This window comes from Protopterus annectens, chromosome 17.part0 (genome assembly GCF_019279795.1).
Source record: "Protopterus annectens isolate FY-2018-M chromosome 17.part0, PAN1.0, whole genome shotgun sequence".
In the NCBI taxonomy this organism is placed as follows: domain Eukaryota; kingdom Metazoa; phylum Chordata; order Ceratodontiformes; family Protopteridae; genus Protopterus; species Protopterus annectens.
Genome location: NC_056751.1, coordinates 12,681,482 through 12,706,005, shown reverse-complemented (window position 1 = coordinate 12,706,005; position 24,524 = coordinate 12,681,482). Strand labels below are relative to the sequence as shown.

The following is a 24,524-nucleotide window of genomic DNA, read 5'->3' as shown; positions in this document are numbered from 1 at the left end:
CCCCCCCCCCAGCCATTCCAATATCCCATTACTTGGATCTTTCTCCCCATTACTATAAACACTGTTTAAAACTGTCAGTGTACATATTATTTTCCTATTTACTTCTACAAGGATTAGAGATATTTGGATTTCATTTAAAACTGTTATTTCAGATTTTATAGCACAAACACTGATAGTCATTTGCTAAAAAAAAACAATACAGTCTCACAATGAAAGCAGACTTAGCATTAACAGTGAATTGCTCTGCCCTTGAAACTCACATTCATTGAAACACCACTGAAACCCACATTCAAAGAAAATGCAGCTGACCAGTGGAGGGCTAACTTTACCTTTTGGCTGCTTTCATACCATACGTTCCTTCCACATTTGTTTAGGACCATGCTGACATGTATGTACTCTTTGATTCAACTTTCTGATTGCATTAAATTATACTCCTTGTATAATACAGCACTACTTGTTAGAATTTGTTTTACATATGCATTTTTAATATTTCCAGTAAGCAATGAAATAAAACAGATGAACCAATACAGGCAAAACTATCCATTTCAGAAAATTTCAACCATAAAAGGCCATTCAAACTTCTGTCATTACAATCCACCAATATCAATAAATATGCACTATCTCTGCAGAAGAAAGTGATCTGAGATGTATAACTAATGAACAGGTTGCTGCTGGCAAACAACTTTACATTTCAATTTATCATGTACAAGCTCAGCGCCTGCTAGCCTTGAAGAATAAATTGCCCATATTACCTTTAAACAAAAAAAATGATAAGCTGATAATATTGCATTAGGGAATGATTGTCAAACTGACAACACTAAGGGACTCTGGCTAACAAAGTTTGCAGATGACTGCAAACAGGGAGCCATTATTGAATGCTCAAATCATGTGGATATTCAACAAAAGGGCCTTACAGAAACAGATGCCTGGTGCCAGAGCCATGGGCTCAAGCTTAATGCCAAGACATGTATAGTTATCCCCATTGAAAAAAAACATGTACCCATGAATTACCACATAGGTGGCAGTACAATAAACATTGAAAGTGTGATGAGAGACTTAGGGACACAGGTGGACAGTGGTCTCACTTTCGATAACCACATCGCCACAACAGTCAGGAAATCCTTCTATGTGGCACACCTCATCACTAAGGGCTTTTCATCCAGAAAAAAGGAGGTCATTGTCCCATGGTATTCATCCCTCATTAGACCCATTATAGAGTATAATGCCACATTTGGTATGTACCTCACAAGACATCTGAAACAGATAGAAAGGCCACAGAAATACCTCACTAAAAGAATCACAGGCCTAAAGCAGATGCCATATGCTGACCGTCTAAAAAAACTCCAGCTATACTCTGTGGCATATCGTCTACTCAGAGGTGATCTCTGCTTAACATACAAGGCCATGTCAAACCCTGAGCTGTTGGACATGCTCCACTTAAAGAAATCCCAATCCCTCAGAGCCACACGCTTCAGGGATCTAAACTTTATCATCACAATGAACAAAACAGCCTGGAGGGATAGGTTCCTGACCCAGAGACTCCCCATACTCTGGAATAGACTGCCTATACATGTCAAGCAGAGCGCCTCATTGGCCATCTTCAAAAAGAACCTTGATGATTGGATGGGAGATAGGAAATTCACACCGGGGATCATGTCAGTCGCTCTGCTAGACAGGGGTCCAGAGAAGTAAATATTGTGGGAAGAAATATCCAGGGAATTGTTATGGCTAGGCTTGTATAGGCCCTAGGGCCAATAACCTAGTACCAACCTATGAACCATAGTTACTAAGCATCTCATCCAAACACATTCAGGAGTGCAGCACCCCCATCCCCCCTTAAAGGGCACCACAGTATCAGCACTCTGTCTACATGAATTGGAAGTACAAACCACAAGTGCCACTGACACTGCTTTCAAATTTGGCAGCACAAACACACAAACACTAATTATAGACATTTGCTAAACAAAACAGTTACACATTGAAAACACACTTAGCATTTGCAGCAGTAAACTTCTACTCCCTTGAAACTCAAAATTCCTTGAAAATGCACCCCCTGATGACAGTCTGTTACTTACAGGGGATTCAGGCTCCTGTAATCAAGGTACAGGGTTTGAGCTTGCCATTCTTAACTGGGGCATTTTATACACACACACACACACACACACACACACACACACACACACACACACACACACACACACACACACACACACACACACACACACACACGCACACACACACCCACACACACACATATACTGGCTCACTCAGTTCTCCATGTTCCACACACAATGGTTTGCTCAGTTCTCCATGTTCCACACAGAATGGCTTGCTCAGTTCTCCATATTCCACACACACACACACACACACACACACACACACACACACACACACACACACACACACACACACACACACACACACACACACACACACACAAAATTGCCTTCTTCATATTCCACACACACACACACACACACAATGGCTCACTCAGTTGTCCATCTTCATGTGCTCGTTTAAATGTATAAATGCACATAGGCTACTAAAGATGCAAGCAGAGTGTATCCTTAAAGAAGAAATGCAAGTTGTTTTTTTTTCATTTGTTTAAATTAAATGTTGTGGAAGCCCCCCTGGCCTGCAGGCCCTAGGCAACTGCCAAGGTCACCTACTGCTGAATATGGCTCTGTTACCTAGTACTGCAGGAAACAGCTGGTAACAGCTCAGAGCCTTAATCCTTTGTTCTATCTGCCAGATTGCTTGTTCAATGCTTGCTACCTTTTCTGATGATTTTTCAATATCTTTTTCATTTTGGCCTGAATTCCAAACTGACCATCTAGACATATTCCCATTTGGCTAATTTGTCCCTTCCAACTCCCAGCATAATAACATGCCAGAGGGGAGGGAGGATGGTTGTGGCTGTGTTGCAGGGACAGCAGAAATAATTCTGAAGGAGGTTAGCAGTTGTCCTTATATTTGTAATGGTCCTCCCTGCATTGACAAGCAGGAAAGGACAATGCATGATTATGCTGAACTATTGGTGAGTTCATACTTCCGCATATGAATAATGGTCAGCTGGACTGCATCCCCTCCTTGGTCAGACTCATACCCTTTGGTCTCTGTGCACTGGAGCATAGTACTGTACCTTTCCCCAGATAGCAGTCATGTGCTGAGACTTGACCAACTCCTTCTCATGAGACAGACAACTCAGTCTTTCCCCTGAGATGGACAACCCGTCCTTTTAGCCTGCTTACTCCCATCTTTCTCTTTCTCTCTGGTTGACTTCTCCAGTGCTGGGACTATTAATAGGACCTGGGCCATCTCGGTCATAGTCATTAGCTTCCCGCCAGTCTCTGCAGTTGAAGTAGACAATGATTTACAACTTTATACAGCCTTTTTTTAAACTACACATACAGAGGTTTCTGCTGTGAAGACAAAAGACTGGAGTCCCTAAGCGGACATGTTTGCTTAGTTTATGGTAATGATCATTGCGATTACTGCTGACTGACAGTTAACAGTACACAATGCTATTTAGTAACAAAAAAGTGGAGAACTTTACAGTTTAGAAATGCATTTTCAAAGCTTTAGTAATTAAAGCAAAGTAGGGAACAGTTACTATGCTCAAAACAGAGTGTACAGGTCTGTAAAACTGCTGAATAGCATTACATAAGCAATCTAGTTATATATCCAGTTTACTGAAAAATAAGAAACAAGCTAGCCAGGGAGTACAGCACCTCTCAGTTTTTAATTTTGGATGAGCTTTCGTTATAAGTATCAACTTCTTCAGATCCAAATCTGAAGAAGTTAGTACTTCATTAAAGTATACCTCCAGATTATGATATATATCCATGAAGGTGCTGCGGTGTGATCTAGTAACAGCAAAGTCTTCATGCCTTATCTTCACTGCCATCATCCTCTTCACTGCTAACATGGCATCTTCTAGTTGGTCTGATCCATTACACAGTTAATGGGACATGCATTCTTGAATTGCGGCAGGCAGATTTTGAAGAATGTCATCCCAATCCACATTACTTTTGGAAAGACTTGTCCTTCTGCAATTATTGTAGCCATGTAACTGGCATAAAAATTCTCTCTTAGTATGTTTTAACAGATGAACAATGGAGGATCTCTCTGACAATTTGACTTAAGGAAATCTCACTGGCATTTTTTTATAGACTTGCACATATTCCTCATAAGGCAAGAAGCTTACAATGCCTTCCATATAAGCTTTGACATTTGATGCAGTAACAAGTGGTAGCATGTGTGTATGGCATACCTTTTCAGCTGGTATCTTAACCCTATATTGTGCCAGTAATGCAGTGTGTTTGGCCATTTTATACTAATACAGTGTAACAGCAGCAGTGTGTGAGGTGTGACATTGTTGCCATCAGTCATGGCAGGTCACTCAGCAGCAGCAACAGCAGCACAACCAGCATCATGTGACAGAAGTCATAGCATCCCTGCTAAGCAACAGCATTGGAATATTTATTGCAAAAGGCTGCTGATGCCTCTACTATATGGGTAGCAACTTTCTGAATTAAAGTATCCTTACAGTAAGCCCCGTCCTTCAGGTCTTAGGAACTGCAGGATGTCTTGAAGTTCAAACAGGCCAAACTGTAATGCTGTTGTTTGCATGTGTGTGCAATATGAATTTCAGTGAGTCATGATTTTAATGGTTTGTTTTCTATCAGTGCAGCATATCTGCCTTCTTTGATACCAAAGTATGACCGAAGGCACTGCATCGTGACTTTAACCACTAAGATAAGTGGTCAGAGCTGACCAAGCCCAGCAGCACTGCTGTCAGATGCTTTACATTATTCAAGTTTTATAGGTCACTAGTCAGACCTTGTATGAGATGCTACACACTGGAATTAATGTTTACTTTTCTTTCCTATACATTGTCATGCTGCTTTCCATGGCTGCAGCAAGTACTGCGTTGATGAGCATGGAGAACTTCTCCAGGAAAGCAACTGCCTCATGTAATGCATTGAAAGTCTGCTGTCTATCGGAATCTGGAAGAACTTTCTGTCTGTGACTTAACAGCTAAACTGAATGTAGGTTATTCAGAAAACACAAATTGTTTTATGCATGATGTTTGTGACTCATGAAATCTTTTATTATTGAACTCAGAGTCTGTGCATTACTCTGATTTACATTTTCAAGCAGGGATTTAGGATTCATTTATGCATTTATTTGCTAGTTTTGTTAACTGGGAAAGTCAGATTAGTCAGAGCCAACTTTCAGTGCTGACCCTAGAAAGATGAGCTTGAATGGGATAAATACAAAAAAACCCCAACTAACTAATAAGATTGTACAAAAATGTAAATATGGAATATCTCAAGGAGAGGCATCGAAGAGATTAAAAAGAACAACTTACCTAGCAGATGTTTAGAAAATTAATGTAAAGGTATATCAGTTTTTTATCACAGAAAAGACAAACTTTATTGCTTAAGTGACTCTATAACAGTGGACGAAGGAGTTTTAAAAAACAAAAATCAGAGATTATATAGTCTGATAAGCTATTGCAGATAGCTGAGGGTACTTGCATGAGTTTTTACTGGAGTTTTCAGTCCCACCCCATTGTGTGTGTGTGTGTGTGTGTGTGTGTGTGTGTGTGTGTGTGTGTGTGTGTGTGTGTGTGAGTTCACCAAAGGACTGGCATCCTATCTAGGTATGGCTCCATTCTTTATGCCTGTTGATTTCCAGAATGGGCCTCAGCTCCAATGTGATCATGAACAGGATAAAGTGGATATTGAAAAATAAATGGCTGAATGTTAATATGTTATTGTCTCAGTCCTTTTATGTGTTTTATGCCTCTTTCTTGTGAATCAGGCCCACTGTGTATCATACCATTAGTATGTAGGCATACTTTTCATTCTAACACTATTTCAGTCTCTCATGTATACAGACAAAGATGAGGGCCAGTCCCAGTACTGAACTCTGTGGCAACCACCCTGAAACCATCCTTTCTTGTGAATAGACTTTAATTACTGTCACCCTCCATTTTTACTTTTCTTGCTAGTGTTATATCCAGGGTACCACTCTATAAACTACTGCAAGACTGTCTAACTAAGTTAATCATTTTTGTGTGATTTTGTGTCAAGTATCCTGCTGAAATCTATACTTCCCGGTTTACAAACTGAATAACAATTAGATGAGTCTAGCATAACCTTTCGGATATAAAGCCATGCTTTCTTGGGTGCACTGTCCATTGACTTTGAAATATACCAAAATCAGCAATGATTTCATGTCAGTGTTAGTGTCAGGGGTTTTCCTTTTGTGCTGTAACTTCCACTCTCACTCCTAACTGTACTCCTGGGTGTGCCATCCTTTGGATGAGATGTTGAACTTAGGTCCCATCTGCTTTAGTTGCTGGCAGCTCCAATGAATGTAAAAAATCCCACAGCACGTATCAAAAAGAATAGGGGAAGTTCCCTGATAACCTGATTAACTTTCCCCTAGTAGTATAAATACCATGTCAGGTTTCTCCTGAAAAGTGGCTACTACAACAAAAGAAGAGATAATACTCAAATACAATTCAATAAACAACTATACTAAAAGTTATAAATAATATAAACTTTTAAAGAGGTTGTTTGCTTGTACAGGAACACCAGAATAATTAATCACTGTTAATGTAGTTTTTATTTTATAGTCCAGCTGCTAACATCTTATCTTCAGTTGGGAAAAGGTAAGGTTGAACTATGTTTGTGATAATCAATGTATGGGTTAAGGACTCTCAATACCCCAGGGCTGTTGCCTGTGTCTGATTACTATTTAGCTTTGTCAGTAAACATTTTGGCTGTATTGGTTGTACTGCCAGCCTTTATGAGGCTTGTCGTGAGTCCACATATACATAATTCAGAATGCTGTATGACGTATCTACCTACCATGAAACCAAGGTGCAATGCTGTTTGTGCTTTTTTCATACCCAGCATGAAGGAGCAGCTGATCATCTCTGAACCAGCGGACAATTTCTTCTTTGGTTGATTTCGATGTGGTCCTCTTTATCCCCATTTTCCTTTAAAGAAGCAGAAAAGACAGTCACTAAATGAGATGACATATCATAGCTCATCTGCACCACCCCCAGAAGGAAGGTTTTACTAGTTTATAAAAAAATCAAAGAGAAAGATGCAAGTAAACCAGTTAATGCAAACATAAGGAATTCCTGGATAACCTTTTTAACTCGAGAAAATGTTATTATAACCCAGTTTAATTAGTTACTCCTTTATCTTTTGTTTTGTTTAGTATTATCGATTATCTGACATGCCTGGAACCTGAATTTACAGTATTTGTAGTATGGCTTAAAATGTTAGAAAGGCAGTAAATAAATAAATGTGACTATACTGAGCTGCTTGAGTACAAATCCCATCCACTACACATAACAACACATATTTTGTCTTGCCCCTGTCTCTGCCTGCCTCTCTCTCTGGAGTTTGACATACACATACGCGTGCGCACACACACACACACACACACACACACACACACACACACACACACACACAAACAAATGCCTGTCTATCTATCTATCTATCTATCTATCTATCTATCTATCTATCTATCTATCTATCCACTAATCACGGTCAGGGGCAGTGGCAATACTGGTTAGCACCCATGAGTAAGGATGAACAGGGTGGGGCTTAACCCTGTTGCTGCCACTAACTTCAACCCTACACATTAACTTACCAAAGACCTTTTCCCTATGGTACCACTACACAAAATGTGCACACATAGACGCAAACACACACACACACACACACACACACACACACACACACACACACACACACACACACACACAAGACACTAAACCTAACCCGCACTCTAACCCTAACCCAGAAATCCTTGCACAGTCACATCCTTTAAGAAACACAGACACACAAAACATTTAATCTGCTCCCTTTCTTAGACATAACTCTAGCACTAAATTCTCACATACGCCCTCATGTACATATTGCTGAAACTTTTGGTATATCAAAAAAACTCAGCATTAGGACAAAACCCACATACTGCCACACAGCCGTAGTGCACACAAAAAGGATCACTCAATGTTCCTCTCTTAGGCATTTCTAATACTAAAGCATGAGTGCTTTTGATGAAAAAAAAACACAAGAATAACACTGTCAACTAAAAGCATATTTTACAGGGTTTACTGCTAATAATCATATATGAATACAGTTAAATATCTCAACTTGCAGAATGAGTGAACACTTTCAAAGTTAACTACAGGTAGAAAAAAAAACAGTAACCAAACACTCACATTATTGAATATTCACTGACTGAAAAAAAAAATAATACCACTAGGAGACCTTTGTCTGATTGGTGATTAGGAAAAGTAATTTTCTTCAGGTAATGTACAAGGTTAAGGCTGAGGAAGGGTCAGGCTTAGGATCAAGGATAGTGTTAGGGTTAGCACTCATGAGTAAGGTGGTACCCGGGGGGGGGGGGGCTTTATCCCTGCACCAACTTATTTCTGTGCTAATCCTAATTGTAATGTTGCTCCTGCCAACTCTAACCATGTGCATTACCTTAAGAAAAAAACATTTCCCTAAGAGTACCACTAATCTAGGGACACAGTATACACACACACACACACACACACACACACACACACACACACACACACACACACACACACACACACACACACACACACACAAACTATTCCCTAACATGACCCTAACCCTAAAAAAGCAAACATTTGCACACAAACACACCAACCACCAAACATTTGCTAAAAGTATCCTGTTACTTAGGTTCATAGGTAGGTACTAGGCTATCAGCCCAAGGGCCTAAGTAAGCCTAGCCAACAAGGTTCCCTGGCTTACGCCACCCAAGAAAGTTAATTTCCTGTGCCCCTGTCGAGCAAAGCCACAGAAGTGATCCCCGGGGTGTATTTCCTATTTCCCATCCACTCATCAAGATGTTTCTTGAAGAGTGCTAATGAGGAACTTTGCTTGACACAGATGGGTAGCTTGTTCCAGAGTATAGGAAGTCTCTGGGACAGGAATCTATCCCTCCAGCATGTCCTGTTTATTGTAGTGACAAGGTTTAGATCCACAGAGTGTGTAGCTCGGAGAGATTGGGATTTCTTTAGGTGTAGAATGTCCAACAGCTCTGGGTTTAACATAGCTTTATATGTTAGACAGAAATCTCCTTGGAGTAGGCGATATGCTACAGAGTAAAGATGGAGTTTTTTGGGATGGTCAGTGTAGGGTATCTGTCTGAGGCCAGTAATCCTCTTTGTGACGTACTTCTGTGGCCTTTCCAGCTGCTGCAGATGTTTTGTGAGGTACATTCCAAAAGAGGCGTTGTCCTCTATAATGGATCTAATGAGTACCGAGTACAGGGGAACAATGACCACTTTTTTCCTGGATGAGAACCCTTTTGTGATGAGGTGCGCCATATAGAAGTATTTCCTGACTACTGTGGCAATGTGATTATCAAAGGAGAGACTACTGTCCACCTGGGTCCCAAGGTCTCTTATCACACATTCAGTGTTAAGTAGCCTGCCGTTTATGTGGTAGTTCATGGTTACAGAGTTTTTACCAAAGGGGATGACAATGCACTTTTTGGCACTGAGATTGAGGCCATGCCTCTGACACCAGGCATCTGTTTCAGTAAGGCCCTCCTGTAGGATGCCCACATTATTTGGGGACTTGACTATGGCTCCTAGTTTGCATTCATCTGTGAACTTTGTTAGCCAGAGGCCTTCTGTGTTAGCCTGTACTTCAGAGAAGGAGATACCAAACAGGAGAAGTCCTAGGACTGAACCCTGTGATACTCCACTTGTCACTAGTTTATAGTCAGATTTTGAGTCTGCAACTTTTACAGTGTGGGTTCTGTCAGTGAGCCAGTTGGCAACCCATCTTGTGACATAGGGATTTATACCCTAGTTTAGTGAGTTTAGCTATAATTCCAGAATGGGGGATGGTGTTGAAAGCATTGGCGAGGTCAAGATAGGCTTATCCCTAATCCTACCGCGCAAACATGCATACACATACTACCACTCCACATACACACTTACTTAACTTTTTCATTGACACACACATTCAGAAAAGCAGATGTTAAATAAACCCAACATTCGGGAACTTGAGCGAGCAATTAACATAGTGAATAAAATGAGACGTTGTGTAAGTTAACTGCTACTATGTCTATGTTTATCTATCTATATATAAACAAACACACACACACACACACACACACAGATATACACATCTGTATACATATATATATATATATATATATATATATATATATATATATATATATATATATATATATTAAAAACTACAAGAAAAATCCAACCAAGCTGGAGTTATCACTCTGCAATACCTTAAATCCCCTGTAGCAGAAACCCCTTAAGGACATGAAGTGTTTCAGCTGAATGTCAATGACTTTTTTTTTTTACTTTTTAAGTCTTTATAGTTGCATATAGGACAATAAAATCAAAGTCCACTAACCATGGACATGCATGTTTTAGCCTTTTTATTGACTTTGTCAGCACAGCCTAAGTGGATATTTTCAGAATCACAGGGTCATTAAACCCAGCTGATGCTCATAAAGATTAAGGTGCCTGCAAAATATCCAATATCTAAACAAAAGGGTAAAAAGGTCACACAGACAAACTATTCAGTAAAGACTGCGAGAAAAACCCAGCCAAGCTAGAGTTTTCACTGTATGGTACCTTAAATCTCATGTAATGGAGGCCACATAACCCCTTAAGGACATCAAGTATTTCAGCTACATGGCTTATGGAAGTCCATGACTTTTTTACTTTGTAAGTCAAAGTTTTTTATTGCATGGTTAGCCTGTGTGACCTTTTTACCCTTTGATTTGGATGTTAGTTGGGATAATTTGCAGGAACCTTAATCTTTTTAGGTATCATCTGGGTTTAAAGACCCTGTGTTTCTGAAGTATAGTCAAACTATCCATTTATGCTATGCTGATGAGATCAATAAAAAGGCCAAAACATGCATGCCCATAGCTAGGGGGCTTTGGCTTTCTTGGCATGAATGTAAATTCATGGACATTCAGAAGCCATGTAGCTGAAACACCTGACTGGCTGCATGGGTGGACAGGTGGTGCCACAGTACAATAAAGCGAATTTCAGTGCTATGACTTTGGCACCCACAGTGAGCTGAGGGATTTTCTTTGTTTGATTGGCAGCTTTGAATAAATCACTCAAATCACTCACTATAGGCAGATAATTAAAAAAAATGAAAAATACTTAACTTCATTCCTGGCCTGGTTACCTCATCAAGTCAGTGTCAGTCTGAGTCTGTTTTTCTTCAACTGCTGTTCATCTCTACTGGGGGTCGAAAATGAAGGAAGGATGGCAGCTCTAGTTTGGAATGCAGATGAATAGAGAGAGCAGAAAAAAAAGTAGGAAGTAATAAATAAATGCTGCAATTTAAATATCTGTTTTCTACTGTATATGCCATATTAGTAAACCTTAAAAGTGTCTGTTAAAAAATAACAGACATTTATATAAGGTTTACTAATAAATATTGAATTTTTTTTTGTCTACTTTTTATCCTTGAGAGGAAAGAGGCTGAACTAGACCACTATGAAGGCTCTCAGCATAGCTCTCAGCCAATCAGGAGCAAATCTCAAAAGAATCAGGAAGAAATCCAGAAGTAATCATTTTAAATGAATAATAATTAACCTGAGGAAATGGCAGAATAAGAGAATGTGAATCAGTACAGAATGTCTCAAGTAAAAGGAAACTATAACTCTAATTATTTTCATTATTTGTTAAGTGTAATTAACGACCTTTTCTCTAATGTTCACCAATTTTAGGAGGTATTAAGAGGGACAGAGCTAACATTTGAGGAAAATAAGGGGCATCCCTGAAAAATTAGGGAAAGTTGAGAAGTATGGTTGTAGACACTGCAAATTATGTAATAATATCTATTGTTTTCAATGTGTAGGAAGTGACTACATTAGATTGTTAGAAGAAATATCATGCCATTAAGCAATAACTGACAACATGGTGTGGTATATTGAAGATTTACCCACTGTTGATGTGGTTTAACCATGAGAGCGAAGCCCAAGTGATTAAACAAAGGCAACCGTGGGTAAATCTTACTGCCCGCCCCTCAGCCTGCCTCTGGGCTCATCTCATTTGCTCACTCAGCTGAGTGCAGTGAGATCATATTCTGATTTCAGGCACTCCTACTGTGTACAAAGAGAGCATCTGGGAAACTGACAAAAAAAAAATTAAGCTAATTTCCTGCCTTTTCTGTTAAGTGGTATAGACTATTTGTAGGCTTCTGAGCCCCCAAGCCCTTCTGTGTTTGAGGGAAGCCTTCTAGCTTGTTTTTTTTTCCTTATAACTAGCCAGTTTTCTAGTTTCAGCTCTCAAATCTGTTTCTTTGATCTCAGCACTTGTTCAGATAAAAAAAAAAAAAAAAAAAAAAAATTCATCTGCTTTTACTGTACTTGTGTTTCTACCTACTTCATTTTACTTTTGCATCATCTTAAAAATACTCAATTGTATTTATTACTGCTTGGTGTAACTCATTCTAAGCCTTTTGGTTTAAACACTTGGGCTTCGGACCAGTTGTTTTGCACTGAGAGGGTTTGTGGTCTGCACTGTTGTGGCAGAACAGGTAGCTTACATCCTTCTAGGTTGGGAACTGCTGATTGAGGGCTCAGTGTCTGTTATTCTAAAAGTGTATTAATTCTGGTTTAAGCACTTGGGCTTTCAGGCCAGTTATTTTACATTAAGAGGGTTCGTGGTCTGCACTCTTGTGGGAGGAGAGGCTGGACTCTGCCCTTCTGAGCTGGGAATTTCTGGGTAAAGGCTTATAGTGCATGCATATCTGAACTGCTTCTTACTGAAGTTGGTGTGCCTTGTTTGCTGTGGCACAGACTGGATTCGAGCCTGCTGGATCTAGCGTTGTTTGTGTAACTTGAGCACTAATCCAGACATTCTCGAAAGTATTCAATTGTATTTATTACTGCTTAGTTGTAACTTGATTAAAGTGTAGCTATCATTCTAAGCCTTTTGGATTAAGCACTTGGGCTTCAGACCAGTTGTTTTACATTAGGAAGGTTTGTGGCAAGCACTGTGGTGGCAGGACAGGTAGCTTTCATCCTTCTAAGTTGGGAACTGCTGATTGAAAGCCCAGTGTCCACGTGTATTAGTTCTGGTTTAGGCACTTGGGCTTCAGGCCAGTTATTTTACATTAAGAAGGTTCGTGGTCTGCACTCTTGTGGGAGAAGAGGCTGGACTCTGCCCTTCTGAGCTGGGAATTTCTGGTTAGAGGTTTATAGTGCCTGAATATCTGAACTGTATCTTACTGAAATTGGTACACCTTGTTTGCTCTAGCATAGACTAGATCCAGGCCTGCTGAATCTAGCTTTGTTTATATGCTTGTTGTTTGTTTGCTTGTTATTTCCCTGGAAGCTAATTCCACCTAATACGCGGCTTCTCAGCACTTCTGTGGATCACTAGTGATATCTGCATTGCTTACTGTACTTATTTCCTTGTTTCACTTGAAAGAAAGTTACTGTTTGTCGTTTTTGCATTTAGTTACTTGTAACACATTGCACTCAAGTTACCTGGCACTTGCTCACTAAAGCAATTATAAAAGTCAGCACTAAAAATTAAAAGCACTACACCCTCACTCCCCACTGGCCCTTGTTTTCAATTATTAAGGAATTCCCAATATTATTCTAGCATGTCCAAAGGTCAGTTGTCAATCTCCTCTCGGTCCAGCTGGTGAATCTGGGAATCTTGAGGCAATGTTATAACTGCCTCATGTACACAGACAACCCTCTCCTCCTCCCACATAACACAAATACTTGCGAGAGATGCAGCTATTTAGCCAAACTGGAGGCTGAGCTCTCTCAACTCAGGACTGGCAAGACCAGACAGGAGGAGAAGGCAACTACACACACCACAAAACCAGCCTCACATAATGCTACCACACCACTGAATCAAACACATAAACACACAAAGACATACTCGGAGGCTCTGAGTAAAAATTTACCTAAACAGCAGAGGCCTCCAAAGCAGACACCCAAACAACTGCTACCTCAAGACACCCCACAAGCAACACATAAACCACAAAAGCAGTGTGCAAAGCAGTCACAGCCCTTAAAGCCAAATACAACACCAAACATACTTGTCATAGGTGACTCCATAGTCAGACACACTGACGTCCCACTCACCAGGCTGAACAAGGAGAGGGTCACAGTAAGCTGCCTATCGGGCGCTAGAATCCGCCACATAACACAAGCACTCGGGTCACTCCATGGCAAGTACAAATATGACACAGTCATTGTCCATGCTGGTGTGAACGACCTGAGACGTACCTCCCTGGACTACATGAAAAGAGACATAGAGGAGCTCTCTGATTATGTAGCCCAGGCAGGTATGACCCTAACCCTGAGCAGTATCCTTCCTTCACCAAGAATGATGCCACAATATAGAGACAAGATGATCAGCTTTAACAATTGGCTTAATGTCTGGTGTCATTCAAAGGGGATCCAGTGTCTGTCTGCCTGGGATGACATGCTTGACAAGCCACGCTGCTTCGCAAGGGACGGCTTGCACCTGTCACCCCTGGGATTCCGGAAATTGGCTAAGGCTCTTGCCACCCCTATAGTGCCTTTTTTAGGCAAGGCTCAAATTCTAAACCTACCACCCTAGAAAACAAAAATGGGAAGAAACTGAGGGTAATGCTGCTCAATGCCAGAAGTCTAAATCTCAAAATGCACGCACTCGAGGCCCTTCTCGGTATGGAGAACATCGATGTCTGTGCTGTAACTGAAACCTGGTTCAAGGCTCCTAGGAGCACCCTGGCACTATTAGGTTTTACCTCATATCATGCATTCCGGCCCCAAAACCCGGACCACACCACAAAAGGAGGGGGTGTATCCATATTCATAAAGGATACCCACACCTCCAGGTTGGTGGCAACGCACGAAGCTTCGGAAACTATCCAGGTGCAACTAACCATAGGCAAAACTGCTCTACAAATTGTAGCATGCTACAGACCACCCTCTCAAACTCAGGAACACCACACAGCCTTCCTGAAGACACTGGAGGGTATAAATGTATCTCCAAACACCATCATATTGGGTGACTTCAACTACCCAAATATAGACTGGGAACATTACTCAAGCCCTAACTTTCTAGCCCAACGGTTCCTGGAGTTCATAAATTCAAATGCCATGGAACAGCTAGTCACTGTTCCCACGAGAGGAGAAAATATACTAGATCTCATTATCACAAACATGGGGACAAAATGCTCCACACCGGAAGTATATCCCTCATTGGTGAGATCTGATCATAAACTAATCTCACTGGAAATCCACATCCGCCCCACCCCAAACAAAAGACCACAGTGAAGAACTTCTCTAAAGCAAACTTCACACTACTCAAGACTGGTGTGGTATCCTTCAAGGCCCCTGAGACCGTGGAAACCACAACCCAAGCTGGAAGCCCTTACAAATGCCTTCTATGAACACCTCCAGGACTGCATGGATCAGGCAATCCCAAATAATACCAAGACTCTTTCCACAAAGGGCAAACGTCCAGTCTGGTGGACCCCAGCCATTAACAAACTTTACAATAAGAGGAGAAAGCTATTACATGATAGAACAAAATCCATAAAAGGGAAGTCACCCTGATCATTATTAGTAAAAAAATACGAGCACTCATAAAATCAACTAAGGCCAATTTTGAGAGAAAAATTGCCATGGATTCAAAGGACAATCATAAGGCCTTTTTCAGCTATGTTAGGAACTTGGGTGGAAACTCCCAGATATGCTCAAAATTAGTCCAAAATGATACAAAAATCACTGAACCCACAGACATTGCCAACATACTGGCAGACAGGTTCAGTGCAAACTTCACCCCTCTCCCCTAAAGGAGAGATAACTATCCCAGCGGAGTGTAGCCTCCCAGACATCTCAAATGCGCAGGTGAAAGCTGCTCTCTCTAAAGCTAAAAACACAGCATCAATGGGACCGGATGGTGTCCCCGGCTGTGTGCTACACAAGCTAAATGAGGAATTAAACCCGCACACAAGGCAGCTGTTTAATCTCAGCCTTACCACAGGATACATGCCCAAGGAGTGGCGTACGGCAACTGTGGTCCCACTCCACAAAGGTGGTGCCTCTACGGACCCTGGTAATTACCGCCCCATAAGCTTAACAAGTCTAGTCTGCAAAGCTATGGAGAGGATCATAATGGAGCTCATAAACAAAGATATAGGGGACTTGCAGACATTGGACCCGACCCAGTTTGGCTTCGTCAAGGGAAGATCATGCCTTTTGAACTTGGTTGACTTCTTCAAAACAGTCACCAAGGCCATTGATGAGGGAAAGGCAGTCCATACAGCCTACCTTGACCTTGCAAACGCTTTCAACACAATACCCCACTCGGGTATTGTAAAAAAACTTACCAGCTTAAATGTAAACCCATATGTCACAAGATGGGTTGCAAACTGGCTTAAGGACAGAACCCACAGGGTTAGAGTTGCTGGCGCTATGTCAGACTCCAAGCCGGTCACAAGTGGTGTCCCACAGGGCTCGGTCCTTGGCCCCCTATTGTTCGGCATCTACTTCTCAAAAGTACAGGCCAACATGGGAGGTCTTTGGCTGACAAAGTTTGCAGACGACTGCAAACTGGGCGCCATAGTGGAAAGTGCATCGGACATGGATATCCTTCAGAAGGGACTCACGGAAACAGATAGCTGGTGCCATAGCCATGGCCTGAAGTTAAACACCAAAAAATGTATAGTCATACCCTTCGGGAAAAACAAGGTAACCCCAAGCTACCATATAGGTGGCAATCCACTAAGCACAGAAGAGGTTATCAGGGACCTGGGGACCCAGGTTGACAGTGGCCTTTCTTTTGACACTCACATTGCTAAAGTGGTTAGAAAGACCTTCTACATTGCCCACCTGATCATGAAAGCATTCACATCCAGATCTAGTGAGGTCATTGTTCCCCTGTACTCTTCACTTATCAGACCAATGATCGAGTACAATGCCCCATTCGGGATGTATCTCGCCCGACATCTGCAGCAATTGGAGAGACCCCAAAAGTTTCTCACCAAAAGGATAAAGGGACTCCAAAATCTGTCATATGCTGCCAGATTGAAGAAACTCCAGCTCTATTCAGTCGCATACCGTCTGCTCAGAGGTGACATGTCCCTGACATACAAGGCCATGTCCAACCCGGAATTAATGGACATGCTCCACCTCAAAAAATCCAAATCCACCAAAACCACTAGAGCAAGTGACTTAAACCTTAGCACGGATATAAATAGGATGTGCTGGAGGGATAGATTTATCACTCAGAGACTCCCTATGCTGTGGAATAGAGTCCCGGTCCATGTGAGGCAGAGCACCTCGCTGGCTCTGTTCAAGAGAAATCTTGACCTGTGGATGGGAGATCGTAGGTTTACCCCGGGAATCATCTCTGTGTCACTGCTGGACAGAGGCACAACAAACTAATGGGTACAGTATTTTTTCATATAAGGGGTGGCGTAAGCCACAAAAATTCGGGCTAGGCTTATAAATGCCTTGGGGCAGATAGCCTAGTATAAACCTATGAACCTATGAACCTATACCACAACCACGGAGTCAGTTATTGCTATTATACAATGACATTATTTAAGAAAAAAAATACTTTTCTTAAATAATGTCTTTGTATAACAGCGGATTGCTGTTCTTCCGCCAGTTGTGGTATACTGCTTCTGCGTTTTGATGTACTGCGCATGCGTATGGGACTTGCATTCCCATGCATACCCAGTATATCAATGCTTTGAAATGGAAGCAATGGAGAAAAGAAAGCCTCTGTTGCTCCGTCTTCTCTCTCTTTTTTTTATTGTAAAAAAAAGGTTTTGAGGTAGTTTTTATCAATGGAAAAAGTCCAGACGACCGGACCTTTTTCCGTTCGTATATTATAGCAATAACCCACGCCTGGGTGTGGGTAATGCTGGATTTACCCACGGTTGGTGTGGTTTGGTCACGAGGGCGAAGTCCGAGTGGCCAAACAAAGCCAACTGTGGGTAAATTCAGCATTACCCACACCCAGAAATGGGTTATTGCTATTATACAATGACATTATTTAAGAAAAACAATAATTACTTTTCTTAAATAATGGCATTGTATAACGCCTCCTTGCTGCCCTTCCGCAGCTGTCTGGTATACAGTGGCAGTTCTGATGTACTGCACATGCATATGCCTACACAGTACATCAGAGCTGTGGGCAAAAGCAATGGAGAAAGCAAGATCTCCGTTGCTTTTTACAAACTGTTTCACTATTTTAAATGGGTTTAACATAGCAAGACAGTTTTGAAAAAAGCAATGGAGAAAGCAATATCTACGTTGCTTTTTACAAACTGTCTCGCTATGTTAAAGGAGTTTAACATAGCGAGGCAGCTTTAAAGAAAGCAACGGAGAATCTCCATTGCTTTTTTTAAAGCTGTCTCACTATGTTAATCTCGTTTAACATAGCGAGACAGTGTGAAGCAATGAAGATCTTGCATTCTCCGTTGCTGTAAAAAAAGAGTTATAGTTTTTTCCATTACTATAACTCTGATTTACAACATGCATGCTGACCAATCAGTGTGCACGTTTTTGAATATTAATGGGGGGGGGGTCATTGTATAATGTGGGATTTACAATGGGCATGCTGGTTGGGCTGGCCAATCAGCATGTACATTTTCAAATATTAATAGGAGACATTGTATAATTAGCCTTTTTAAATCAAAACAATTTTATTTTCACTATTGAATGCATTTCTTCAAATTATTTGATATCCAGATCAGTGAAAGAAAATGAAGATACAACACAGCTTGACACTGATGCCTAAAACCATACTAAAACATATTGAAAATAGAATAACCCTGGAATTCAATAAACCCTGTGTAGGCTTCATGCAAAGCCTACACAGAGTTTACATGTGTGTGTGTGGTGATGTGTGGTGTGCAGCAGAGCTAACTACATATTTGTGCAGCAGAGCTAACTACATATTCATGCCATGTACCACATTTAAATGTAAAACAACACGGATAGCAAATCTGGTCACCTCAGAGCAAAGTAGTTTAACGAACTGCCACAATAATTACCAGGGCTTAACATAATTTATTTATTTGGGACTTGTTGACCAGGTTAGTCCAACTGGGCAACAGCTCTTTTTCAGCTGAGGCCTGAGAAGAAAAGCTCCAAAAAGTACAAGTAACAAAAGTAATCACATGACAGAGTTATAAATAAAATTCCAATAATTACAATATGTATGAGATGTATGTTGAAACAACATGCTGGAAAATGGTCAATAAACTGAAAACATAATATAGTATGAAGTTTCACACAATAGTAAGCAGAATGCAGAAAATATGGATAAGTTTGTAAAACAGAAAGTAACAAATATATTAACAGGAGATAAGCCCAGGGCAAGAGTCAATTTCCAAGACTACAGCTGTGAAAGCTGTAAGAACTACTGACTATTAGTAGACTTTATTAGAAGCTGAGGCAGAGAGAGGCAGGAGAAAAGGTTGCTACAATAGTATAAGTTATGTATATGGTCTAAACACAGTACTGGACAGTGTATACAGTGCAGAGTATTGTGAAATCCCATTACAGGCATTCTGCACAAAAGTTGTGTAAATGTTCTGTAAGGGTGCATGGACTGCCATGTAAAGTAAACCGTCAGGTGAAGTGTGTGTACTGAATAGGGACACAGAAATGAAGTGTAGGAATGAACACAGGGAAGAAGACAGGTGAAACAAGCTAATGTACAGCAGATGAAGGCATGTCAATGGAAGACAGTTGTACCAGGAACACCAATCAACGAAACTATGAAACCGAACCATTCACAATCCCGAAACCCACAATCATGAACATGCATACACCATACACCACATAACACATACCATTCCACCCACAGCACACAAACCGCACAACCCTGCACTACATATAAACAGGGGGGCAAGCCCCTCACATCCACCCACTTATATATACCAAATCTGAGATTGCACATAACTAAAAAAAAAAAAAGAAAAACTCACACCACGGCATTCTACACTCACACACACACAAATACACATCACACATACACAGACAATAACAAATCCAACACTCACACTCATACTTACACCTCCCTACCCTTACCCACACATACAACATACAAAAACACACACAAACACTCACTCACCTTCAATTTCAGACACTATACCAGCCAAACACTTCACGCAACGTACCAGAAATGCATAAGTGAGGATTCAAGATATTCAAATTCGCTCTTATGCACTTTCGGCATTCAGCATTTTCAGCTTCATGATCTTGGAATGCTGAAATTTGAGATTTCAGCATTTCGAGATTATGAAGTGAAACTATATATATATATATATATATATATATATATATATATATATATATATATATATACAGAGAGAGAGCACAATCCACACTATTATGAATGTAACTCATGTCATCAATGTTGTCAAATAGCTATGTATGCGCTGTGTGCATCACCAAAACAGGTATCACATGTACATCTAGTGTAACACCTTGATGGGGATTCTGCACCATCAGACAGTAATGTTTATGCAGCAAAAAGAACACTTAGGTATGGTCAATAAGCTGTGTGACAGCTCACTGTGGCAAAGGTGGTACACTTCAGTTACACATCACTGGAAGATGTGTAGGGAGGTACGTGAAGAAGGGTGTATTGTACTCAGTTATTGGTGTGATGAAGGCTGTGAACTATGGAGGTATTATGGCATTTGAAGTGGATGTCCTTGACATACTCTGTAGTCATGCTACATACAAGGGTGAAGTCAGCACTGTGGCCACATGCTGGTGGACATTCCACATACCTTCCACAGAAGGACACAGGTCACATACCACTTGATCTGCTTATAGGGTGTGATGTCTACATTATTATTGGGTTGTGCATTTGTTTTCATGATGTAACAAATCCCCCGTGCTTTTGTTTCATTTCATGTGCTGTCATGGCTGTGGCAGCAGTCTTTGGTATGTGTTGATACTCTCCCTATTATTTTAATATCACAGTTGGAGTCAATGACTGCCCACAATCTGTAGTCCTTCAGACAACTGTTTGGACACAGGATGTGTATGTCATTCATGATGTATGTGACTTAAAAAATGGACAAGAAAGGGGCTAGCAGACAGCCCTGATGTATGGATCTGATCACTGAACTTGAAATATAGGCCACTTCACACATTTATATGATCCACTGGTCTACCCTCTTGGTGATATAGGTGCTTATGGCCACATATGACAGTGTAGATTGAATATCTCAGTGTGGAGTTGTGTCAAATGTCTTGAGCTTGTCAAGTTCAAAAGGATGATAGTGTTGTTGTCATGCATGCCCTCTTTGAGGACATCTAACAGATGAAACAGACATGATGTAGCATTAACAACTTACACAGGTCTGTTGCACATAGCCAGGATATTATTAATGTCCATTTAGAAAAGGTCCATGATGACATGTTGATTTACCTCACAGATGAGGAGAGTCAGGATGTGTCAATACATGCATGCAACAGGTGCTGTCACCCCAAGTCAGATGAATGCATGTTGATGTACACCTTTCTACGGGAACACAGTATGTGTGCTGGGTCTGTTGAAGTGTGTATTCAACTGTGTCAAGAAGGTGTATGTGCTCAGTCATGCTACAGGTGGTCTGTGATGTTGTCACAGCTTATTGACATCTCTGACAATTCAAACTTCCAACCCATCACTCTTCTTTCCTCTATATCTAAAATTCTCGAGAAATGGATTCAAAAACAACTAGTCCACTACCTGTTAAGCAACAACATTCTCTCACCAACCCAACATGGATTTCGTCCCTGGCACAGTACTTCTACTGCACTAATATACTATTAACAAAATCTGTGACTCTGGCTCTTTAGCATCTGCTCACTTTCTAAACCTTTTGACACTATTTCCCACTCTATCCTTCTTTCTCAACTCTCTTCCATAGGACTGTCTCCCCAGACCCTTAACTGGTTTAAAAGCTATCTCTCTGATAGGCAACATGCCATCAAATGGCAGCACTCTATCTCACATTACCTCCACAACCCCACTGGCATCCCACAAGGTTCAGTCCTTGGCCCCCTCCTAATTAACCTATTCATAAACAACCTCTACCAAGCTATACCACAAACTTCCCTAGTCCAATATGCTGATGACTCAACCCAACTAGCCTACGACAAATGCCCCAAACAGCCTTCTCTTCTGTTGAAACTTGGCTCCACAAAAATCACCTTTCTTTAAACTATAAAAAAAAAAATACTTACGCTATTCACCCCTAAAAGAAACACCACTATCAATATACTAGATTATAACATTCTCTCAATTAACTTAATACAAATTGAAATAGTAGCTAGCACCAAACTGTTAGGCTTTATAATAAACACTAATCTAACATTTGATTTACATATTCAATCCAATATCTCAAAAACCCATAAAAAACAAATTCCTTTCTCTCACATCCACAAAAGCCTTACCCCTCTCCTATCTACTTCCCTCCCTAACCTATGGTACTTCCCTTAATGACTAATCTGCAGTCCTCTTTGAAATCAACAGTAGAGTCCTGTTACAACAAAATTGCCAAATTTGCTTCTGTCGTCATTCAACTCATCACTGTAAAGCCTTAAGAAACCTCCAATGGCTTGAATTCCCACATTACCTACTACTCCTTCAGCTAACCACCTCTACATAGATGTATTTTCAAGCCTCAAGACTGCCCTGCACTCAGCTTCTTATTTCCCCCTTACTCACCTTCTAGGTCATTACAATCAGAAAATCAAAACCTACTACAGGTTCATAAACCAAACCTACCTGCAGGTAAACTCCTTCACTCCTGGACTATGGCAAGACTTTGGAACAATCTCCCCTCCTCCATCAGATATGAACAACATCCCTTTAAATCTAAAATAGCCCTACACAAGCACCTTCTCTCCAATTGGATTTGTGACTGCTCTACCACATCTACAGCTATCACTTAACTCTCGTCTCCCCTAGCTCAGACCCAATACTACCTTTCAAAACTATCTAAGTACCTAAAACACACTCTCCCTCCACTTCAACTGTTACTGACATCCCACTAACCAGTACTAATTCTCATATTCTTCCCCTTAAGCATTCCAAGTCTTTCTTTAACCTCCAGTGGCTCTGTCTACTTGCATTATCGTATGCCTTCTTGCCATCCCCTTTTATTTAATTTCTGATATGGATGCTAAAGTCACCCCATTCTCAGACTGACAGCCTAGCTCAAATTAACTTGATTTTCCTTACACTCCTTTACTGTTTGAACTTACTCTTTTAGCACAGTTTGAATTTACCTACGTTTACTATTTTATGCCATGTTTTTCTGCCAACTTAGCAAATCTGGCAAATATTTTTTTTCTCCTGTTGTAAATATATTATACTTTTATTGCATTGTTTGATTTGTTTGTACACTGGAGCTTTTCTCCCGGGACCTAGCCCGGTGGACCTTCCCGGTAAACAAATGTCAATAAATAAATAAATAATAAATAAATACTGATTTTGTGTGATAGGCAAGATGGTGCATACTGCCTATCTTGATCTGCCCCAGGGTTTGGCCACTATCTCTCACGCAGATATCATTGAGAAATTCTCCCAGCTAGGGATTAACCCTTATGTCATTAGACGGGTAACCAATTGGCTCACCAACAGAACACATATTGTGAAAATTGGCGAATCAACCTGTACCAGTGGAGCTGTCACCATTGGCATACATCAGGGATCTGTGCTTGGCCTTTTACTGTTTGGAAATTATTTCTCAGCAGTTCAGGCTAAAGTATACAGCCTTTGGCTTAACGTGTTTGCTGAGTCTTGCATGCTGGGTGCAATCAATGAGTCCACCAATGATAATATACTACAGGAGGGGTTAACACAGATAAATGATTTGTGACAAAGTCACATAGTCTACAAATAAATGCCAAAATGTGTCTTTATTTTGGCCTTCTGCAAAGTGGAATTACAGCATTGACAACATTCCCCTATGCTGAAACCCAGACATACAAGATCTGAAAACACACATAGACAGCAACCTGAACTTCCACCACCAAGTGTCCACAGTGGTAATTAAATGCTATGTTGTGGATATCATATGTCATGCCATCGTATTCAGATCAGAGGATTTCGAAGGGTGATATAACAGCACTGTTCTTGAACCTCATCAGAACACTAATAGAGTATAATGCTCCCTTTTGCATATACCTCTCCAGATGCATGCAGCAAGTGGACAGACCACAGAGTTTCTTACCAAGAAAATACAGCACCTACAAACCAGGCCATAACGTTTGTGGATAGACTGAAAGCCCTGTCACTGTAATCTGCATCGTATAGGATGAGATGACTTCTGCCTGGCCTCCAGGCCAGTCTCTGACCCTGCCCTGGTGGGACTAGTGCACATCCACAAATCAGATGTAGCTGATGACATCAGCAGTGTCTGGTGAGGTGAATATGGTAACAGCAGTGTCCCACGTACTGGTGTAAAAGGCTA

At 40.8% G+C, this 24,524-nt stretch overlaps 1 protein-coding gene across 1 annotated transcript in view; it reads right to left on the bottom strand.

The window, feature by feature from the left end:
- The window catches only part of SH2D4A (SH2 domain containing 4A), an 886,351-nt gene that overhangs the window by 84,006 nt on the left and 777,821 nt on the right, over nt 1-24,524 (bottom strand). The window contains exon 7 of the mRNA XM_044059754.1: nt 6,885-7,015. Within this exon, the coding sequence (XP_043915689.1) occupies nt 6,885-7,015 (131 nt within the window). The remainder of the gene's footprint in view (nt 1-6,884; nt 7,016-24,524) is intronic.